Here is a 22871-nt window from a genome sequence, read left to right on the forward strand (position 1 = left end):
TTTAGGAACAAACATGCAGCATTATATAACAAAATCGGAGCTTTGGTCATCAGTAGGTAATCCATTAATGGTTTTCATTTTATTACACTCGTATATATTTGCATATGGAAAAATGAAAACGCTACAAACTATACACAAACAAAACAAAAAAAAACAAATAAAAAAATGAACTAATAGTTTGTTTGTTGCACACGCAAAAAGAGGAGGAACACGTTTGCACCAGGAAACAAAATGAACAAAAAAATTCACAAAAATGGAAAATAATTCAGAACGCTTCAGAATAAAATATGGTGGATCCTACGTACGATAATTCCATAATATTTCACGCGGAACGTGTTTGCTTTTGAAATGGGCTTTAAATTATAACTCCTATCTATTTCCGCCTCCGCTGTTAATTACACTCACTATGTAGCCCTTTTTAGAATTGCAAAAAAAAAATCATCGTTGATGGGGAATGTGAGGAAAAAAGAGAAATGTGAATGTATAATGGAAAAAGGACGCAAAAACGATCATTGTTTTTGAATAAATTCTGGAATTTTCGATGCCTGTTGTAATTTATGGATGTTCCAGTTTATATTCTTCTACTGTTGCAATATTTGTTTAATACTGTGCAGAATTTATATGACTGAATTAATTTTATTCATGGTAAAATAACAGTTTTTTTTTGTTTAATCTATTAATTAATGATATAACTTTTTTAATCAACTTTTTGAAATATATATAAGAAAGATCAATTGATTTTAGATACACGCATGTATTTTTTCGCATTAAATATAAACATATTTAAATTTGTAAAAATTAAATTGTAAATATGAAAAAAATCAAGAAATGAAGTTGGAAAAAAAAAATATATATATATATATATCATATTTTATTTTTTTTAATAAGAAAATATGTTTTTTATAATTTACATTTTTTGTCTTTTATCTGTTAAATTAATAATAAAATTATAATAACTACCTTTTGTATACCAATTTTTGAGGTAGGTTGTAGAATCACTTTACAGGTGAAAACTTTAAATACAATTTTCATGAAATATAAATTTACACTTGATGAAAGTTATATTTACACACAAAGGATTTAAACATTTGCGAACGGTGCAATTTTACATGTCAACATGATGGCACCATCTGAAATATAGTATTGGCCATGCATTTTTTTTTTTTTTTTGCATAAACATATTCGGGCGGATATATCCGCCGCTTATCCGTAAATAGTTAATATTTTCTATAAAAAGACCTAAAGACTTGAATCAAGGAGACAAATCGAATAATGTAAATATTATTAATAGTTTAATGTACATTTATTAAGATGTTACAACAAATAAACTGTCTAAATTTGTTCATGATTGATAAAAGATGGAATTTAAATCCAACTTTAAAGTCCATATATTATCAATCATAAATAAATGTACCAAAAGTTTAAATGAAATACATATTGGAATGGAAAATAAAAGAATCAATTTTACATATATTTCTTTAATTTTTAATAAAATAATGCAACGAATAGTAAAAATTTCTCTACCAATATAAACATTTGAAGTCCAATTTTATATGATACTATATTTCTTTTCGTATTTTCTAGTATAAAATAGTTTGTAGTTTGCTTGCTCTGCTATAAATATGATTGCATTTTTAAGCGAGCGTGTGTATCGTATATTTCATACGTTACAAACTAGACGAGCTTTAAAGTGTCGTGTTGAAAGTCCGTACGATCAGGATGCATATATTGACACGCTCGCATGGTGCAAAACTGCAACACAAACGTTCAATATTTCGTTTGGATTTGATTAAAATCTAAACAAACACTCAACAAATAACGGTATATATTATAATTTGTGCACGAAAGCAATTTGTGATACGAAATGTTAAATATAAATCAAGCTGCTACAACTGATTTGTAACTTCTGCAAAAGTTTGAAAGTCATTTAATTTTATGTCTTTAATTGTAGTTACATAAAATCGCATAAAAATATTCCACTCAAAACATATTTTTGCCTATGTACATATTATGTACGGCAAATATATCCGCCGCTCACTCGAAAAGGGTTCAAACATTTTGTTGGTTTTAAACTTTTTAAATCGTACTGCAGTAAATCCGCACTAATTCAAACCACGCTACGCGATGTATTGCAATATTTATTTATACTTGAAATAGAATAAAAAAAAACATATTTTTTTTACATTTCACTAGAATATTTTTAATAAAATATTTCGCAATGTTTATTTTTTATAATAAATGTTTTAAATTATTGAAATGGATATTCTAAAGAATTTTCATTACACACATTCAGTACATATTACGTTATTATTGACAAGTTTATGAATTATCGTGTTGTGAATAATGCCTGAATATAGCATACAAATCAAATATTTCATTTGTGTTGATGTTCAAATGTAAAGGTAATACTCCTATAATATGGTAGATTCATAAGTGCCAATATCGTGTTTCATATAACCGTGTTATATGAAATCCAAGGCCAGTACAGCAAAAAAGGGGGTTTGCGCAATTCATCTTATTCATTGTGTTAGGTCAATTCTGTTTAAATTTCCTTTATTTAGTGTTGTTAGATGTTACAATTTATTTAATTTTGACATTGGTGTTAATCTATTGAGAACTTGATCGTATTAGAGCAAAACCGTATTGTAAAAAAACGTAACGTCGACTGGATTGGTACTATAATAGTGAAATAGATAAATGTAAAATTATAATACTTTGGTAATAAAAATGTAACTTGCGAAGTTACTTGTCAAATACCGTTTACTGAGTAGTTTCTATTAAATAATCGTACTAGGATTTAATACTCTTGTTTTATTTTAGTTTTATAGCTAGTTTAGAACACAAACATTAGAAAAAAGAAATAAACTTACCTGAATGTAAGAACGGTTAAGGGACGATAAGACTTGTGGCTAGCAACGTCTGCCATGGGCGTTCCCCAGAAGTCATTCTTGAAGACGTGGCTGATGGGGTTGATGGCCAAAACATCCTTGTTCATAGTAACGGCGGGAATGTCATCGTGCACAAAGTCACCGTTAAGGCCATTCAGGTAGGAGGCCACGGCAACCGTGCTGACGAGGCTATAAATGGGCCAGGACGAGGGTGAATTCGTCCTTTTGCTGCTTGCCTCGGAGGCAGCCGCCGCCGCAACCGCCCCGACCCCGCGTCTCCTCATCCCGGCGAAACGAAACGCAAAAAATTTGCAGCCGAAGTACGAAGGACGAAACAAGGACTTACGCGGTATCGTCTTTCCACGCGACGCGAAATGAATGTTTATGCCGTCCTAATAAGATGCCGCGCGTTCATTTCGTCCGCTTCTTCACGACCGAAACAAAGCGAAAGGGACGATAAAAGGACGCGATTAAATCATACCCTTAATCACCCACTTTATATGTGCGGATTTTATCTTTTTTTCTAAGCAAGGACACGATAATATAAAAAGAGAACTGCGTAATTGAAATCACCTCCGCGCGGAAACAAACCAGATATTCTATTGGTAATCCGCTTTAAAGCAAAGCACTGGGAAACGTCCTTTTCCCTCCACTCCGATCCGTGTCCTCCTTGTCCCCTGTAACAGATCAATAATATCAATAAGTCTGTGATTACAGTCGACCCGGCACGTTCCCACACTTATATAATGAAAGCTGCCGGCTGTTACCGGACCACAGACTTTAAAACTACATCATTATCCCGACTCCGCAATATCCCGCAAACCTTACACCCTTTGCTTTTATTTTATATTCTTTTTTGTTTCCATTTCCATCCTCACCGTTTTTCTATATCTCTCTCTCTGCTTCATACAACCCTCACTACAGCTTCCGTAGATATCTCCGAGTAGGAGCTTTGTCCAGGATTCCCCACCCTCAACTAACACGCTTCCTGCTTTCAAAACCTCCCAAAAGACCCAATAAACACTGTCACAAACATACACACACACAGAGAGCACCGGTGGGAAGATGAAACGACTGAGGGTGGGAAAATAAATTAAAAACAAAAAAAACTTTTCGGAAACGTTCGAAGATTTCGAAAGCAAGACTTTCTCCTTCTACTGCTTTCTTGGCTGCGGCATGAATTAAGCGGGGCCAAGCAGGACACATTTAATCAGTCCTTGCTATTATATTTCAAACATGACAACTGTACTCGGTTCAATTCTCTAAGGAGTAATGCAGCTCGGAACTAGTGTCCGTTGGTATCATTAATTATACGATATTCTGCTGTATACATATGCACATTACATTTTGAAAATACCTGACAGTTACACTATAAATATTTTCTGTTTATAATAAATTCATTATTACATAATACTCTAAAAAGTATTACTAAACATTTATTATCAAAAATATTTATTGAAACAATATAAAAATTACATAATAACAAAATAATTAACAGTTCATCTGATAGCTTTTGCCCAGATGTCAGGAAACTTATATAATTGTTACCACAAACTATATTTATTTATGCCGAAGAAAAACATAGTTTGTTGCAAAAAGGAGTCAAAAAGTTACTTTTTTACAAGATTGAAAACTATAAATTTTTGCAGTTTTTAACATAAGAAATTAAAATGTTTTATATATATTACTCCAAATAATTTAATTTTTAACCGATTTGGGGTAATTTACTTGGTTTGGCTAAAAATTATTGAATTATCACTTTTTTTATAATTCTACAATGAAATTTATACAGATCTTGTAAATACGTACAGCTAATACAAAATGTTTTGAACAAATGTAATCTACGGTTAATCCTTTAAAGTAGGGTTTTCAAGCTGTTTCGAGTGTAGAATTTGGAATAGTATGGGAGTTAAGTGGTAAAGAAACAGATAAAAGGGGAGAAGAAAACGCACCAAGAAGTTGTAATATAGCAAAAGCAATGAAGATATGTGTAAGAGATAAGTGGAAAGGAGTAGGAAATTAAGCAGAGTAGAAATGTTTGGTTGTTGAATCAAATGAGATTAAGGCAGTTAAACGAAGCATTGAAAATGGTAGGAAGAGCAAGCAAGGAATAAATGTACCGGAAACATAATCCTGGTAGTTTAAAATGCGCAATAAATGAGAAGATGCGGTTAGGCTTTTTGGATGCGTATAATAAAATGGAAACTTTTGAACTATGCAAGTCTTTTCATTTCTTTCAATTCGTTTCGTCTCGTTCCAATTTTCAAGCAAACGGATTTCAACGAAATCAATACCTTCGCATTATTTTGTCTAGTGCTTTCCTTTTGTGATTATACCCGAGACAGTGAGATGATTGAGAGCAAAATGGGGTAAAACCAGAGCTGATAAAAGTTCCCTGTCTGCTCTTCTTCATATATCACAGCAGCACCGTTGTTCCTTTTCTATTTATTCATACCTTCTTCAGATTTCAACGGCAACTCTGTAAACATGTCATATCCCATTTTAGCTTTCCATCTATCATATCATACCGACAAACAAACGCATTTCAATCGGTTGATTCTACTCTCGGTTAAAGCAGACGACGTTGTAAATAAAAGAGAGGTGAAACATAAAAAATGAAATAAAAATAGCAGAAAAGTGGAAGGAAAATTTAGACAAAGCATTACGGATGGTGAGAATAAAAGGAAAATCCGAGCGTTGGTCGTAAATTAAATTATAACAATTTTAACGTTCGAGCTTCGAATCGATAAATCACAACGGCAAGGGATTGTAGCTCAGGATAATAGACGGAATTACCGGGCTACTGACGTATGATAATGCCAACAATCAGTTGAACGCATTTCACCTAAAACGTTCGTTCTCTCTCAATGCAATCACGTACAAAATGAAATTGGTAAAAATTGCAATATTTGTAAATTGATAATATACAACAAATCTGGTGTATTGCATTGAAACGTTCATTATTATTTAATGCACACATCAATAAATCGACAAATTCTAATACGGTTTACAAAATAAGCCAAAATTAAACTCAAATATTTTCCAATAATCAACATGTATTATACTAGTCACTTCCTATATTAGTCCTGCGAGAGCATTTATTAATGTGAAGATAATATAGGTCCTCGAGGCTGTTCCGGTACCCGAGACTAGATTTTAAAGCTAATATATTATGTAAATAACTAATACAGCTAAGCTACAAGCATTGGATTAAGGATAAATATGATTAGAAAATTTAACATAATTTTGCTTATCCTTGATAGGAAATACAAATGTCATGTATATGTATTTAGAACAAATATAATAAAATAATAAGACTAACATAATTCCTATTTTGTGGCATGAAAATATTAATATTTACATAAAATAAACTTGTACTTTAATAATTATGCAATCTAATTACAATTTTTAATTATCATAAAATAACCAAATGTTAAATGAAAGGTCCTTGTAGATCACCTATTGTGGACAAATGCGGTTCTCAGAGCCGCATGCGGCTCCTAGCTCTCACCAATCATAATAGCTATTGTAGTGCTACTTCCGACAATCTAGACTTTTTTAACAGCAAGTGGCTCTTTGCTCCAAAAATGTTGCCGACCCCTCCTGGTATATGTAGGCCTATATCTGTTACCACTACAGTACATAATGATTGATTATTTCATGAAATATCTATTAAAAACATATAAACTAAGAATTTGTTTGTTATTCTACACTCTACCCAGTTATTTTTTATAAAGGGTGCAATATATGTAATCAAATAATTTCATTGAATAATTTAGTATTCTAAACTCAAATATACTTTTCGATCAGGAGCTGTAAACCCGTGCAGCCGGAGTCGCATGAAGCTCTTTTAATGAGTCATTGCGGTCGTTTTCGTCTTTTGTTATTAACTAATAATTGATATTGTTGGTCGGTATAATTATCACTTCGTACAGCTTCCTAAATATTAGTTAAACATTACTCGTCACACCAAAAGGTTGTCGACTACTGGTTTAAAGGGTTTAGCTCATTGTGTTAGGTTAGCATTAATCTATTTATATATATTCTTCGAGTTATACATATTTATTTTATATAATAACTAAGTAATCTATAGAATAACCAATGATTAAAAAATATAAATATTCTATCAGTTATCTATAGAAAACCTGCATTTCATATAAACTATAATTATTATCTTAATGTGTATATTTTTTTTAAATAAACAATAAAATATTACTAATTACTTACTTAATTACACTAAGTAGTCACATAAGAAAAATAGTAAATAATTGTGTATGCTTGAGTTGGTAATTGTGTCGCCATAGTAAATTGCTATCGCAATATTGACATATTAGTATTTTGTTGATAATCTCAAAGCGACGGATTAAGGGGGGCTTCCTTATTAATATTCGATCAAGCAATTTTCGCTGCACGCGATGCACGGTTTTCAAAGATCAGGAATTTATTGGAAAACGTGGAGAGCTGTTTTTGGATTCCGTGTAATCCCTATGAATTTTCCAGCTACACGAACCTTCCTAAAATATCAACTCCCCCACGATTTCAATTTCAAATTGGAAACATTATTTATAGGCTTTTGTGTATATGTGTTATTTTTACGTTAATGGTTTTCCTCTTTTTATGTACGTCATCGAACATTCGATTCATTTGTACCAAACATGAAGACTTGTTTTGAATTTTTGATTTTGATGTATGTTATTTTTATTGAATTTTTTAATTGAAATGATGTTTCTGATATTTATTTATATGGGATATTGAACAATACCTCGAATAACGAATTAGACATAATTTTCCAACAATTAAAAATCTTCCACTGCAAAATAAATACCATCTTCTGCATTCAATAAATTAAAAAGGATCGATATTTTGAAAGCATATTCTTAGATGTTAGTTTTTAGTCTTCTAGTACAACTTCAAAAGTAATGTAATAGAGATATGATATAAAAGATATTTTATATTAGTAATGTATAACAAATTTAGTAAGTCTAAACTTTAATAATGTTAATAAATATGTAACATATTATAAGTTTAATAAACGTTATATTATATTGTTTATTTAAGACTAATCTATACAATTTTCATAGTTTGCTCTTTAAATATGAATAAGTTTTTATTGTCAATAAGAAATATGTATTTCTGTGGTGGTGGTGTCCCAAAATTAACGCAAGATTTGAATTAAATAGAAACACACAGTTTTTATCACAATCACAAAATCACAATCTGAAGACTAAAAACTGTGTTAATCTTGCGTTAATTTTGGGACACCTTTTATATGTAATATAAATCTTGTTGGTAATAGTACAAAAAATATGAAAAAATAAAATCATTTAGGAAATGAAAGTTTTATAAAACTAAAAATAGTAAAAAAAACTTGATTTACTTTTAGAATTAAGTTAGATTTTTATTACGAAACTAAAGTGTAGACTCAATGAAGAGACAATTTACAAAATGCATGCTATGTAAATAAACTAGGATAATATTTACAAAATGTTACGGAAGTTTTCCCATATTGTTGAATATATAAGCAAGTGGTATAAAATCTATGAAACATGGAAGGCTTTCTTGTTGAAATTATAATTGAATATAAATATGAAAAGAGAATTTCCGCCGTTGCGGTTTTCTTTTCCAAGTAAGTTTATTTGAAGGCAGAGCCTCATTTGCGTAAGCAAAGCAGTTAACGTATATTGCAGTTGGAAATTACTTTCCCGAATGATTTCGTATACATGTTTATGTTACATCTGAAGAGAGAAAAAAAAAGAAATAAATAAAACGTTCAAGATTGAATCCGTTCGAGTATATTTCGTCCGCTTTTAAAATATGGCAAGTAATAAACTTCGCTGGAACTCCAAGTCCGTCCGATTTGCTTACATTGGTTGTACTTTTATCCTTCCTTTTACCCCACACCTGTTTCCGTACTCTATGTTCCAATCATGTTTCGTCCTTCTGTATCGAACCTATATTAGCAATGCGACAGTCGAGACGTGCCCTAAACTTCAGGACGAAATTTGCTAAAAATTGAAAATCCGTTTCCGGTTGGATCGTCTTTTCAGCTATTCAGGATGCGGAATAAAAGCTCCGAGCACGCCACCGCCGCAGCAGCAGCCGCCCTCACGTCGAGCATTAATAATAATTCGACGCGGTTTGCACATGCAAAACGTATTCAAACGCACCAGGATTTTATTGTTATTAATGGACGTTTTTAATCGCTCTCCGGACGACGGGATTATAAACGTACCCGTCCATATTTTAATGACAATGGCCTAACGCTAGAGACAAAAGCTCCGCTCGCTGCGAACGCCGCCCCCTGTTCCTACAACGCACATGCATTCCGCAGCCGCCAACACGTCCTGCGACCACCTTCCATCGCCAACAATGAATCCGCCACGCGAGGCAGAAGATAATGAGCAAAAAACGGCATATTTAACATACAGACAAAAAAAAGTAGTATTCCCAGTCGGAAAGCTCTTCGCGAGAGGCTGCGGCGGCGGCTTTAAATTTAATTTATTTATAACTTTGTTGATCACAGGCTGCCAGCAAAACTTCAAACTACTTAAACCGCTTTTAATCCAATTGGTTTTTAACGAACTTCAGTAATTGTTCGCCGCCGACGAAACCCCAATCAATTTTGAATTGTTTATGAAAAAATAATTTACCGCAACTCAAACAATTATTAAAAGATATGTAAATAATGCCCAATCTCTAACATAGGAAAAATGAGTGATTTTATTTAAAAACAAAATCCTTAATTTATAATAATTAAGCTCAAAAAATAGCATAGTACATTTTTTTTAAACCGTGAAAATCCTTGGTATACTTCATTTTTTGATAATACCTTTGACAATTCTAACGGACACTTCAACATTATATTCTCTCTAATGGTTGATGATGCCCTAATGTCCCTTTTTGTCGGAGTTTTCATCAAGTGCAAAGTAGATGTCTTACTCTTATGGTTAAATAATAGAATTCCATATGTTTAATAACTAATATACAGCAATACGTTTTATCAGTAGATTGCCGAAAATTCAATAAATACTACCTGCTTGTGTGCAGTGGACAAAAATGGGTTAATATCAAATTGTTTAATTATAGAAAATAATATTTATATTCTTCTAACTATTTGTTATATATATATATATTATTAAAAAATCATGTTTTGAATTATAAATCTTCGCATTGTACGCTTTGCTTCAATTAGTACGGATTTCCTACAGTACAGATTGTAAATTAAAAAAAATAGATTGTAATTGAAAATAAACTCTAAAAAATTGGTACACACAACTATTTTATTATCTGCGGAAACAATAATCCGAGGTATTATTGTATACAATTTTTATTCAACACAATTGGAAATAGTTCTGGATATAAATATATAAAGTAGTAATTTTAAATAACCTTGAATCTTAAAAAGCTAAGAAGAGTGGAATATAAAGAAAGCACTACTGTAAGCATTTGAGGGAATCAGTATTTCCTTATACGTAATGAGAAAAAGGACGAGGAAATTGGAACGGAAATTTGTCGTATCTTGTATACTTGGATAATAGATATTTTTGTCGAAGAAATATGTTTTTTTTTATCATATATAGAAAATACACAAATACAGCATTTTTCCATCTTCTTCCATTTTTTATTAAATATATAAAACAGGGGTTGGCGACCCGGAGTAATTTATCCATGAAAAATACCTCTTCCATCATTTATTAAGCATGAAAAATATTGGAATTTACCCCCAGTGCAAATAAATTTATTATGGGGTCTTAGGTAAAAAAGTTCCTCGATCTATAGAGGTCACATTTTAACATTATTACAAGGTATAAACAAATATTTATATGTGAACATTTTAAAATTATAATGCGATATTTTTTTTTATAAAAGTACTGTTTCATGTCAAAAAATGGTTTTATGACAAATGTGTGGAAGTGAAGTTCCATTTAGAACCCCAGTTCAAATTATTCATAAGAAATTGTTTCCTTCCTCTTTCACTTTCCATTGTCACCTCTTTTGGAAAAGCAGATTGTGTATAGTGCTTGTACTTTTTTATGTATTTAAATTGTATATGACTTGCAAAATGTCTTCTAGAAGTCTAAGAGGTAAAATAGTTATATAAGGGTCTCCCCTGTTAAGTACTTGAAATCATGATTTGCAAATTTCTCCATTGTTCAGGAAACTGTAAGTTATATTACAAAAGATCAATACATATATATAGTAAGACCTCGTTTAGCGCTTAAGATGCATTCCTAGACAGTAAATTTATTGCTTTTTGTCAAATCAGCGTAAAACTTTGCTAAACGAGGTCTTTATGTAAATTTAAAAAATGGTTTAGAAATTTGCTCTAAATATAAGTAATTATAAAATTATTAATATTAAACTGAAAATAATTTCTGTCATTTAAATTGACGAATAAAAATAAGACAATATTCCTATGTAAATAATAAAAGTTCTTATATAATATGAGTTAAAATTGCAAGGAAATTCATTATTTAAAGGACACAGAATTTGGAGATGTTATAACCCAGGTTACTACGGACGTATTTATTGATGTAGGAATTCTTTTTATTACCGTCATTTTCGGGTTATAGCCAAGTTGTCGCTATAAACGTGTTTGACTGTTGTCTGTTGTGTATGGTTTTGTTGGCAATAAACTTGATTTAATAGAAGAAACAAAAATAACTTGAATTTGTAATTTATATTATGCAATTTTAAATCCAATGTCGTTAAAAAGTATTGTTTAATTGTCAGTATATAACTTCTTTGATATTCTAATTTAAGAAAACATGATTATAAGTATAATAAGGGCGACTAATAGCCGAATGGTTAAGTCGCCCGATAGAACCAACGACGGTTCGAATCCTGGCCGAGCCAGGCCCTTTTTGATCCCTCTCGGTGCTTGCAGCAATAGAGCCATCGTTCATCACAGATGGACAGTCAAATGAATGAGGTTCAGCATATGGATCTTCAGCCAAGTCGATGGACAATGACAGTGTTAAGGATAGCAGCAGATTTACAGTCTAAGGATTGCAGAGCAATCAATACATAATCAAAAATAAATATAATATTGTTTTATTTTTGTTGAGCTAATGAATTAGTTAACTTCATTTAGAGATTAGTTAATATAGTTGACGTTCAGTTAACGTACATAATTTTTAAATAAATTAACGTAATTTAAGCTAATGTACATAAATCGAATAGTGAATTCTCATCTTTATTCGCTTGAAGATTCTTAATATTCATACTAACGTACACTTTGCTGAAGCACCATTTATATACATGTCTTTTTTATATGGACTTATTTAATTTGAACAGATATTTGAATTTGATTTAAATCTAGCTTTATTTACTTACTTACTTATATAGACTACTTCTGTATAGCAGATAACAGGTTTGACTGAAATCATTTATCGTTCTTTAATTTGTCATATATAATGTACGTATACTATAATGTACGTTAAGTGAATATTTAAGATGGTTGCATTACATTATTTCATGATGGTGAAATATAATGACCATTTCGAAAAATTATAGAAATAACAGATGTGTAGATAGATGTCAACTTTTTTTTAGTAATATAATCGAATTTACTTTAAGTGAATGAGTACTCTAATTGAATAGATCATAACTTGATTGAAATTCTATTAAAGTAGTAAATAAATCAAATATATTAAGGCACTGTCAATTTGGAGGAGAGAATCTGAGTGAAAGATTGAAAGGTACTTTGAACTGTGTATTTAATCCAATTTAGGGAACAACAAAAATTAATTTGCCATTTAATTAATAGCCGCGCCGCCGGTCATGTCTGCAATCGACATTCACATAAATCTTATGCCTTTGTGCAGTTTTGATTGAGAACATGCGATGTGTATTGTGCGCCGCCGCCCCCACTAACCGGAAGCCCCCCATCGTCGCCCGCCGTACCCTTTTGTCGGCGGCAAATTGAATCTACTTGAATATTTTATAAACCGCCGGAAGAAATAAAGAAAGAAGCAAAGCAAAAAAAAATTACAAAAAAAAAATAATAATAACAACATTTCAATTAAGCCTCGACAATTCATTTATTTTTGTCGGCCCATCCCTTGTTTATACCAACGTTGTGTTGTGTATTTTTTTTTGCTCCCTCTCTCTCCTCCTTTTATTTGTTAGCCCCTGCTTTGCTTTTCTGCTCGCCATCCGTGTTTAATTTATTTTGTGTGTTTTGTGAAATATATGTTTAAGTCCGCGTTTCATGGGTTTCCGAGGGGGCGGCGGCGGCAGCAGCGGTCGGGTTATGAATCCGGGTCGTGTTTTATCTCGCATGTGGGGCGTGGGTGGAGGCTGCCGCGGCGACGGCGGTGTTCCCCGCACTCTCTCTGCCGCCCCCCATCCACTTGGGGTACGGGGGCGGCTGCACCTGGCTTGTTAACGCGGTCCTAGTAAATTACATCCAGCCACAAACGAGCTCCCGTCCATGATTTAGAGGATACGCTGTAAATTAGATGATGTGGAAATTACATATTTGGAGACGGCGCCTCGGCCGCCCCCATGTCCTGCCGCTAAAAACCGCAGACCTGCATCGGTCACGTTACTAATTGGATATTTTATTGACTCGTTCATTTGCCGAATTTCATTACCGACCGTTTTTGGTTTGCTTGGTTTCTCTTTGCAAAAACCGCGTTTCATTGCGTAATCGTTGCATCGAAAGCAATTTACTTCCCATGTTAATTCATTGAAACACACTGTACCATATTTTGTAAACATCAAATTCAATCATTAATTGCTTCAATTAAAACAGTAATGGACCGACAATAATATTATCAAAATATTTACTTTTCATTATAACATAAATAAAAAATAACAATACGTTAACAATCAATACGTAATCCAATTTCACTAGTTCTTAATAAAGTACAAAACACGAAGACACTGCTTTGTTTCAATTATAAAATATTAATTTTAACATACTTTCCATTTTTTGTGAAATAAGAAGAATTAACATATGATTTTTTATGAATTATCACTGATAATTGAAAAATAGAATTTTTCAGTTGTCTTGTATAAAAATATCATATACCAATCTTACATCATACAAATAAAGATAATATACTTAATTGAATATATGAACTTAAATTCAAGATTATTCCACTTTTTTGTGAAATCTAAATATTTTTTTCTGATTTCTTTATACAATACAATGAAAAGTATAAAAATCTTTGAATAAAATTAATAATAAATAAAAATTGAAAATAAATTAGTTGAAAAAAAATTGAAAGTAATATTTTGAAACTAACATAAAGCACAGTTTCTATAACGTGGCAACACTCTTATGTATCTACGTATATGAAATACGGTTGAATGAAGCTGAGAGTTTTAGTATAAAAAGAACATAAAAAATATCAATATATTTCATTGAAAGAGTCCGACACTATAGAAACTATATTGAATAGGGATGTAATCCATCCTCGGTATAATGGGATACACGCTACTAATAAATAACAAACATTAAATAAAAGGAGGTAAAATTCGAGCGTTGAATATTTTATTCCGAAATCATTTTAAAGGTAAATTCTGCTGAATATTAATTAATGTTACATTACTTAATGAAGTGAAAAGAGTACGAAATAAATTCTTTAAAACTTTTCTTATTTCCTTAAATATTTGACTTTCTAACAAGAAAAATTACTTTTACTTGGATAAATTAACAATAATTTATTTCTTAAATATTTTAATTAAAGTTTAAAAATCAATTGATCATAGTTATAAAAAGGAAAATTTAATTTTTAATCTGGATTTAAAATACATACACTTATATAATGGGACATGCATGAGTTCAATGAGATTATTCATTTATGAAAGAGCCATACCATGACTCATAGTATTAAATACTACATAACTTTTCAATGAAAGCCGCATTTAAGTCAACGTAAAACAGCATTTGCTTCCTAAAAGTCTTGTGGGCCCCCAAAAACTATTGTGGGCCCTATGATGGAACTATTAAAGCTTACATAAAAAATATTAACAATTCAAAGACTTATTACTTGTAATTAGATTTTATTGTGTATTCTTTGATTCTTATTCAGAATATTTAATTAAATTATAATAATCTTTAATTAGTATACTTTTAATTATTTAATTTCAACTAATTAATAAACTCATTATTTTGATTATAGTGAACAAATAAAATAATACTAGAGTTGTATTGAAATTAACCTGTATTATATTCGCAAATAACACAGCAATTTCGTAAATGTTATTTTAAATATGTGGGTTGCAATTTGAAGAGCAATTAATGAAATAATGGGAAACAACCAAATAATTGACTAAATGTTTAAATTGCAAATAAATATTGGATAATGCTAACAGTTTCAGGTCAACGCAATGAGATATAATGAAATGCTATTGATCGTAAATATATTTCATACTAAATATATACAAGAAAATACAATAAATCTCAATAATGTCATTGCTTTTACCATTATTTGTTTTATGATTTTTTTAATGAAACCTTTGGCCAGCCTATTAGTATATATTTTTATTGTATGTTAAAATTTATTTATGTATAAATTGTACTTTTTTTTCTCTTCTTGTTATATATCGATGTTTGGCCAATAAATTATTATTATTTTTAATGAAACTAATATTATTGTCTTATTATAAGAAAATATCATGAAATAATCGTGTAATGATGTTTACTGATACTGATGTATACACCAGTTAGTTTTACTATTTGAGGGCCCAAAATACATTTTTATTTGTACCCATTACAGATTTGCTACTGATTACAAAATATACTATTACAATCTAAATAAATAAATTTTCCCTAAATTGCTGTCATAATAAAATTTAAACTATACTTTTTTCAATAAAAATTAAATATCAATATATCGTAAATAAATAAATTTAATATAATTTGAAGTCAATTTTCAATATATGATGGATTTATTTTTTGTTACACTCCAGTTGATAGTCACCAAAGCAGTATCTGAGGGGAGTGGGCAAAACTTAAAATATTTTTCCCCCTGGAAATATTATGTGGGCCCCTAAATTGCTCCAGACTTTGTTAAGGGGTGAGATACTCAGATATATTTGATGGCACCTGGGTTAAAATAGAGAAAATCAACAATTAGAAAAATTGTTGACGGAGGCGTGAAACATAGGTTCTCGGAGGCTGGCATTAAGAAAATCGTGGGCGCTAGATAATTAGTTTTATTATTTGAGGGCCCTAAACAATTTTCTATTTGGGCCCCACTATAGAACCAACCGACTCCACTCCCCACTCTGCTGGTACGAGGCTATTTTAGTTCATGTACTCTTAAAAATAGGTAATTCGCTTGCATCTTCCTTATACACAACTATAATTTCCAACAACATTATACACGAATGGGGACAAAAATGGAGCGGTTGTTGGATCTAGTATATTTGAAATAAGTTTTCCTGCACTTTTATGTTTGTATTATTCAATTTTCAGCATTGCAAATGTATAATAATTAAGATGCATAATAGCATTAATCAGCTATAGTTTCATAGAATTACCTCAGAAACATGCCATCAACTCAGACTGAAATGTTATACAGTAGGTTTCGCTTAATTAAGGTAGTTGCTAACATTGAACGCAACATAATTAGAAGCGAATCATCAAAGGGGATTTCAAAAATGGTTTTGAAAGAGGTGCTCATTCATTAAAATTGAATTAAATTGAACAGCAATAAATTGCGTTATGCGGAGCCACGGAAATTTGTATTAAGATTTTCGCATTCATAATATTAGATGTTCAAATAATTAACGAGCATTGGCGGCGGTTGTAATTAATTAATGGAAGCACATTCATATACTAATTATCGTTGGCTTTATCGTCGCTCGGTAGCAATTAGCATGCACTTGGGATTTGCCGCTTGATAATATTTGATGAGTGCAAGGATGAGGGAAGAGAAGCTCTCGAGGCTACGCATTCGCGATCATTGCAAAACTAACTGCGCAGTGATAATTTGAAGAATCTGGTCTTGAAGGTCTTTGTTTTTGAGGAAGAGGTATCCTGGGCGGTTATGGTTAAGATAACAGGAGGAAACGTTTCAAGGCCCGTTCCTCGCACGTACCTACTTCAGGCAACTAAGTTGCCTTTAAAGTCCGCACAAGTGGGGAATATGTGTGTGCACGAGTATGCTCACAGCAACAACTTCTACTTCTATCCTGTATATGTATATGTGCATACACACATGTTGACTCCCAAAGGACCCAACGTTTACATTAACCTGAAGCACTCCGACCATATCCAATTAAAATTAATACTGAAAATTGCCAACTGAAATTGTAATTTGGACGTCACTCCGATATGCAGGAAAACAAACATAGCCAAACACTATAAAAATAAATCTACAAAAAACAAAATAGATACAGATATGTGAAGAGTTAAAAAGTGTGAGTTGAACTGTCAGAAACTAATTGTTTTGATTTTTATTGCGCCGCCAGGACGATTAATGTGTCATGCGAAACGTGCAATAATCATTCGTCGATGCACAATAACCGCCGCCTCCCGTTGATGCCAGCAACCAAACCAAACCAAACTACGCGCAGATAGACTGTGCATATTTGCGTTTGCAATGTGCATACTTTTATTATTACGTAAATGGGGAATCGAAGCTGGAACGCATCCATCGGAACATCGGGCGTGTGTATTCGGAAGGAATTCAATTAAAACGCGAGCGAGGTGCGTTCGGTAACGTGAAATGCAAAACCGAAAATGTTATTTTGTGATGTAACCACGGTGAAAATTTCACGCCGCTTACACAAATCTCCCAAATGTTCCCCCGCCCTACAACAACATAAAAAAAAATATGTGTACAAAAAAAAATGTGAGCTAGAAAATGTGCACATTTACCGTCATGCCAACAAAGGTGCATTTGTTTTTATGATCAAACGAAACTGATTGTTCCTGCGCTCTCAACATAATTTCAAAAAATAACTTTTTGATGGAATTTCACTGCTTTAATACACGCCGGTATTTTAAACAATAATAGAGTTTTTTTTTCGTTTATTCACACATTCCATTATGTTATTGTATTAATTTTGAAACATTTCATTTAATATTCGTTATTTCAAACCTAAATCTATTGTATTATTTATATAATTTATTTAGTTATGTCCAGATTAAAACTAATAGCATACATAAATAAAATCAGCACTGACATAACGTATATTCGTTACATAATTATTATGGCTGTCATCTATATTATTAAATTATTTCTATAATATTGCATTGTATTATTCATATTATGTTGTTATGATTATTATTTTGTTATATTTTTCATAAAAGTATATACATGTCTCAACCTATAAGTCGTGAAATGATAACTGTCACTTTGTGTCAAAAGAATTTGCAATGAGTTGCAAAATGACAGCTGTGACCTTCTGTAACAGTGACCTCGCGTTACATTATTAAAGGGTCAAGAAATGACAGCTGTCAAACTAAGAAACTTATGAAATACTCTTAGTAATTCGGTAGCAACATAACTGCAAACAAATATGTTGAATACAAATTTGATATTTCTTATATAAAATTATATAATCTATTAATTATAAAACTAATGGTATACATATGTTAGATAGTACGTACGTTATTATGCCTATTTAATTGTTCTAACGTACAATTATATCAATTGTACAAAGTAGCTACTTTGAAATAACCACTAATAATGTATATTTAAGTTACATTCAGATAGATTTTTTGTCAATTGCCAATTAATTTTTATTTTGTCATGTTTCTCATAGAAAAATGATACCGTGAAAAAAACTAGTCTTAGTTGATCCATGTTTTAGATGCTTCATATATTAATCTATATTACTAAGAAACATTTTTTTGCATTCATTTTCATTCTATTCATTTCAAATTCTAAAATATTATACAAGAATTTTGATTTTCAATGAATTTCTAGAGATAATTATTAATAGCTTTGCTAATCAAATTGTTAATAGTGCAATAAAACCTATTATAAATTATTGATTAATCAAAACATAATCCAAATGAGAAATTATATAATTGGAAATGCAGCATCGATGCAATGCACGTACTACAATTAAAACAATAATATGATTCTCTTTAATAGGTTATTCGCATAATTATATATTATATAAACAGAGATAAATAATTAGGTATTATGAATTAACACTTTTCAAATTGTTGTGGATCCTCGGTTTCAGATTTTTTTCCTGGATAACAAAAAAATACCTCGGTTTACGAATAGAATTTTGGTTCCCTAACTTAAAAGTGATACGTAAGATGGGAGAGATAAAATTACTCCTCTTAATTTTTACCTTCCACGGTCATAGAATAATATTGATACCGAAACCAATAAAATACCTCAATTTACGAATAAAATTTCCTTTACCAAATGTTTTTAAAGCTGTGTATGGCGGAAGAGATCAATTTACTTCTCTTAATTTCAACTTTCAACGCCTTGGTTAGAAAATAATATTCTTTTCAAATCCAACAATATACCTCGGTTTACGAATAAATAAAAATTCCCAAATTTCGGTTCCCAAACTACTCTGTAAGGCGTATGGCCGGAAATATAAACTTATTTTTCTTCCATTTACGTCATCTGTTTACTCTTTTATGTACAGATAGAGTGAAGTTAATACTTTATATATTTATTATGTTCATGTATGCAATTTAATGATTATGATTTATTTTGACCAGACAAGAATATATTTGTTTCATTTGTTTGTAAATGTAAATGAAACGTGCTAAACATAGAATCAACTGTAATTAGTTAAAAAAATCAAGGATCTTTGCTGAAGTTTACATACTTAAGTACATTGCTTGTATATTCAGATTACTATGTATAATACAACCGAAAAGGTCGGCTCTCCATATTCCTTTAATGTACACAGAACTCTTTTTCAGATGAACAGATGTATACGAAACGTTCTGCTGAAATAAAAATCTGCAAACGCAAACTTATTAATTCACCATGTCTGGTGTATGAGAATGAAATGCCGAGGCACGTAGTACATTTAAATAAAGTGATTGTTAACAGATGAACCGTGTCGGGAACCGCTTCAGTCCTTAACTGAACGGATGTGTTTGTATGTTATGTACACGGTTTTCTTGTCGCTTTATATATTTAGAGCCCTTTCGCCTCACAAAGATACATACAAATCCATTCCACAAACAACGCACCCGGCTTTATTAACTTCAAACGTTTACAAGAAAGCCGACCCTCCAGCTTTTTACTTTTGATTACATTGCGACTGTAATTGATTGGATACCTTCGCAGCATCCGAATTACCTATCTTACAAAATAAAATATTTTCAATTACTAATCCTGAGAAACAAATAGCTTAAAGCGAACATTCTATAAAGATGCATCTACTCTGTTAATAATATTAAACATAAAGATCTACCAACTACTAAGTTTCAATAAGAATACGTAAGATAACATGATTGACATATTCTTATGTTTCATATGATCCTCAATTACTTGCTACTTCATGTCAAAACACTACATTTTGTAGTCATTTTTAGTTGATAGAATTGAAATACATTTATGTCTTATAACATGAAAAAATTACATAATACAATACAGTAAGTTATCAGTTCTATGTAAAAGTAATCGATATATTTAATCGATACTTATATGTAATCGATACTTATGTTTCATAATACGAAATAAATGAAGCATGAATATTAAATCCTCAATTCTTACCAATTTCTTGTGAAAACACTAGACTTCGTAGTATTTCTTATTTGATAGAATTGAATAACATTTTTATCTATAGGATTATTGATAGGATAGTCTTTGATTGTCATGAAAACATTGCGTATGACAATAATGTGTGGAAAAGAAAAGCATTTGTACATTTGACAAATACTTACGTTTAATATTATGCTATGAATGTTGAAACTTTATGATCTTCAATTTTTATGTCCAAACACTAGACTTTATAGTATTTCTTAGTTGAAAGAATTCAATAACATTTATGTCTTACATCAGGATAGTCTGATTAACATGAGAACTTTGCGTAATACAATACCGCAAGTCATCACACCTATGTAGAATTAGTTGATATATTTTATAGATACTTATGTTTCATATTACACAAGTGTAAAGCATGAATATTGAAGCTTTATGATCTTTAATTCTTACCAATTTCATGTCAAAATTCTAGACTTTGCAGTATTTTTTAGTTAATGGAATTGAATGACATTTATGTTTTATGACAGGTTAGTTTGATTAACATAAGAACATTACGTGAGACAATTCTGTAAGTGACCACTACTATGTAGAAATAGCTTTGATCTTCAATTATTACCAACTTCATATGAGAACGTATAGAATTTCTTAGTTGGTATAATGACATCTATATCTTATGTCAAATACATTGAGGTTGTATCATTTTCTTTATTATGTAATTAAAATTTTGTGAAGCCAGAAGGACTAAATAACACTTAAATACTCTTTTTTTTATGAGAAAATTATGAACATAACAAATACAACGTAATTGATGATCATTTACTAATTTATTGAAGTCATCCATTAAAAGTACATGATTATTATAAGCTTCTCGATAGATATTTTACTAAATAAAGGCTAGAAACCATTTCTGAAATTCGTGGTAATAAATTAAGAATGCCTATAATCCCGTTGCAGTATTGTAATTGGAAATATAGCAAAACCAAACACGTAGTAAACTTAAAACAAACAACTGATTCCACGAACGGGGCAATAAAGTCAATAAAATGCTGCATGCATTGGATTTTAAGTTTTGCCTCTCTTCCTACCCCTTCCTACCACATTCAACTATTGATTCTTAAAATGTAGGTGATTCATGTATAAAACCGTTGTTGGATTTCTCAGCACGAATACAATTCCTAAATCCGGCCAGGATTTATATTACATGAATGCACATGGTTTTATTATCACCGAGGACCGGTTGCGCAACGAACACCACGCGCGATTATTTCCACCCTTAAGTAATTCCGCTCTTTACTACTTGTTGAAGGCTTCAAGCAAAAACTTTTCGACTGTTATAAAATATGTATTTGCTCGCATTTGAAATAAAAGAAACAAAAAAAATAATGTAAAAGATTGTTCAGGCAATCCATTATCCTTGCTCGTTTCACTTACGCTCTTTCTCCAACTAAAACACAAATTTGTTATATAAAGTCGCTTTTGACATAGCTTTAAGCAAAACCAGACATGAAAAAACCGTTTAATAATACCGGTTTTCAATTTTTTCACAAAACAAACTTTAAACAATAATGATTTGTACCTATGTTAAAAAAATACAAATGTTTTAATATTTTGGATCAATTTTAACAAAATATTAACGAAATATAATTTTAATAATTTATTTCCACGAATTTGTTATATTTTTTACATTTTTAGTATGTTATATTTTTAAATTTATATAAAAACTCTGGAAATTGTAGTTTATATCTATGTCTATTTTGTTCGTTATAGCCAATTCAGATTTTTACTATCGTACGTTTATGAAAAGGAAATGCCATAGTGGTTAATGGCGCGGAAATTTATGTAATGATTAATTAAAATGAGTTGGCGGATTGATGGGGGTCGCAAATGTAAGAAGGGAAGAGGAGGCGAATGAAGAAAAAAAAATGTTGGGTGGGTATAAAAGTATATTTGAGTCGCATTTCCTAAAAGGACGACATGAGTTATTAAGGCCGTGACGGTTACATTTCTCGTCGCATTTAATGTCGCTGCTCTCGCTTCCTCCCATTCGCATGTATCCTTTATGTGTCGTCCTCCGATGGTAGTGAAATATTGAAAGTAATTCCTGGATAATGGACATTTCCAGTAGGAACTAGGATCTGGTGCATGCCGGAAGACAAGGGAGGAAAAAATTGAAGACAAATGGGACCGGAAATATGACGAGATGGGAAACAAACACATCCATCTGTGGATAGTGCAGGAATGGAGAGCAGTCGATGGTAATCATGGAGAGATTAATATAATGTCATGGGGGAGATCATTTGATATAAGGGATGAGGAAAAAAAGTAA

At 31.1% G+C, this 22871-nt stretch overlaps 1 protein-coding gene across 2 annotated transcripts in view; it reads right to left on the reverse strand.

Moving 5' to 3' along the window:
• The window catches only part of LOC108557490 (transmembrane and TPR repeat-containing protein 1-like), a 274214-nt gene that overhangs the window by 149677 nt on the left and 101666 nt on the right, over window positions 1–22871 (reverse strand). For both annotated transcript variants that reach the window (XM_017914017.1, XM_017914018.1), the window contains exon 3: window positions 2871–3565. In XM_017914017.1, coding sequence (XP_017769506.1) covers window positions 2871–3172 — 302 coding nt within the window. In that variant the 5' untranslated portion in view covers window positions 3173–3565. The remainder of the gene's footprint in view (window positions 1–2870; window positions 3566–22871) is intronic.

Source organism: Nicrophorus vespilloides, unplaced genomic scaffold, assembly GCF_001412225.1.
Source record: "Nicrophorus vespilloides isolate i.1.1-1 unplaced genomic scaffold, Nicve_v1.0, whole genome shotgun sequence".
In the NCBI taxonomy this organism is placed as follows: domain Eukaryota; kingdom Metazoa; phylum Arthropoda; class Insecta; order Coleoptera; family Silphidae; genus Nicrophorus; species Nicrophorus vespilloides.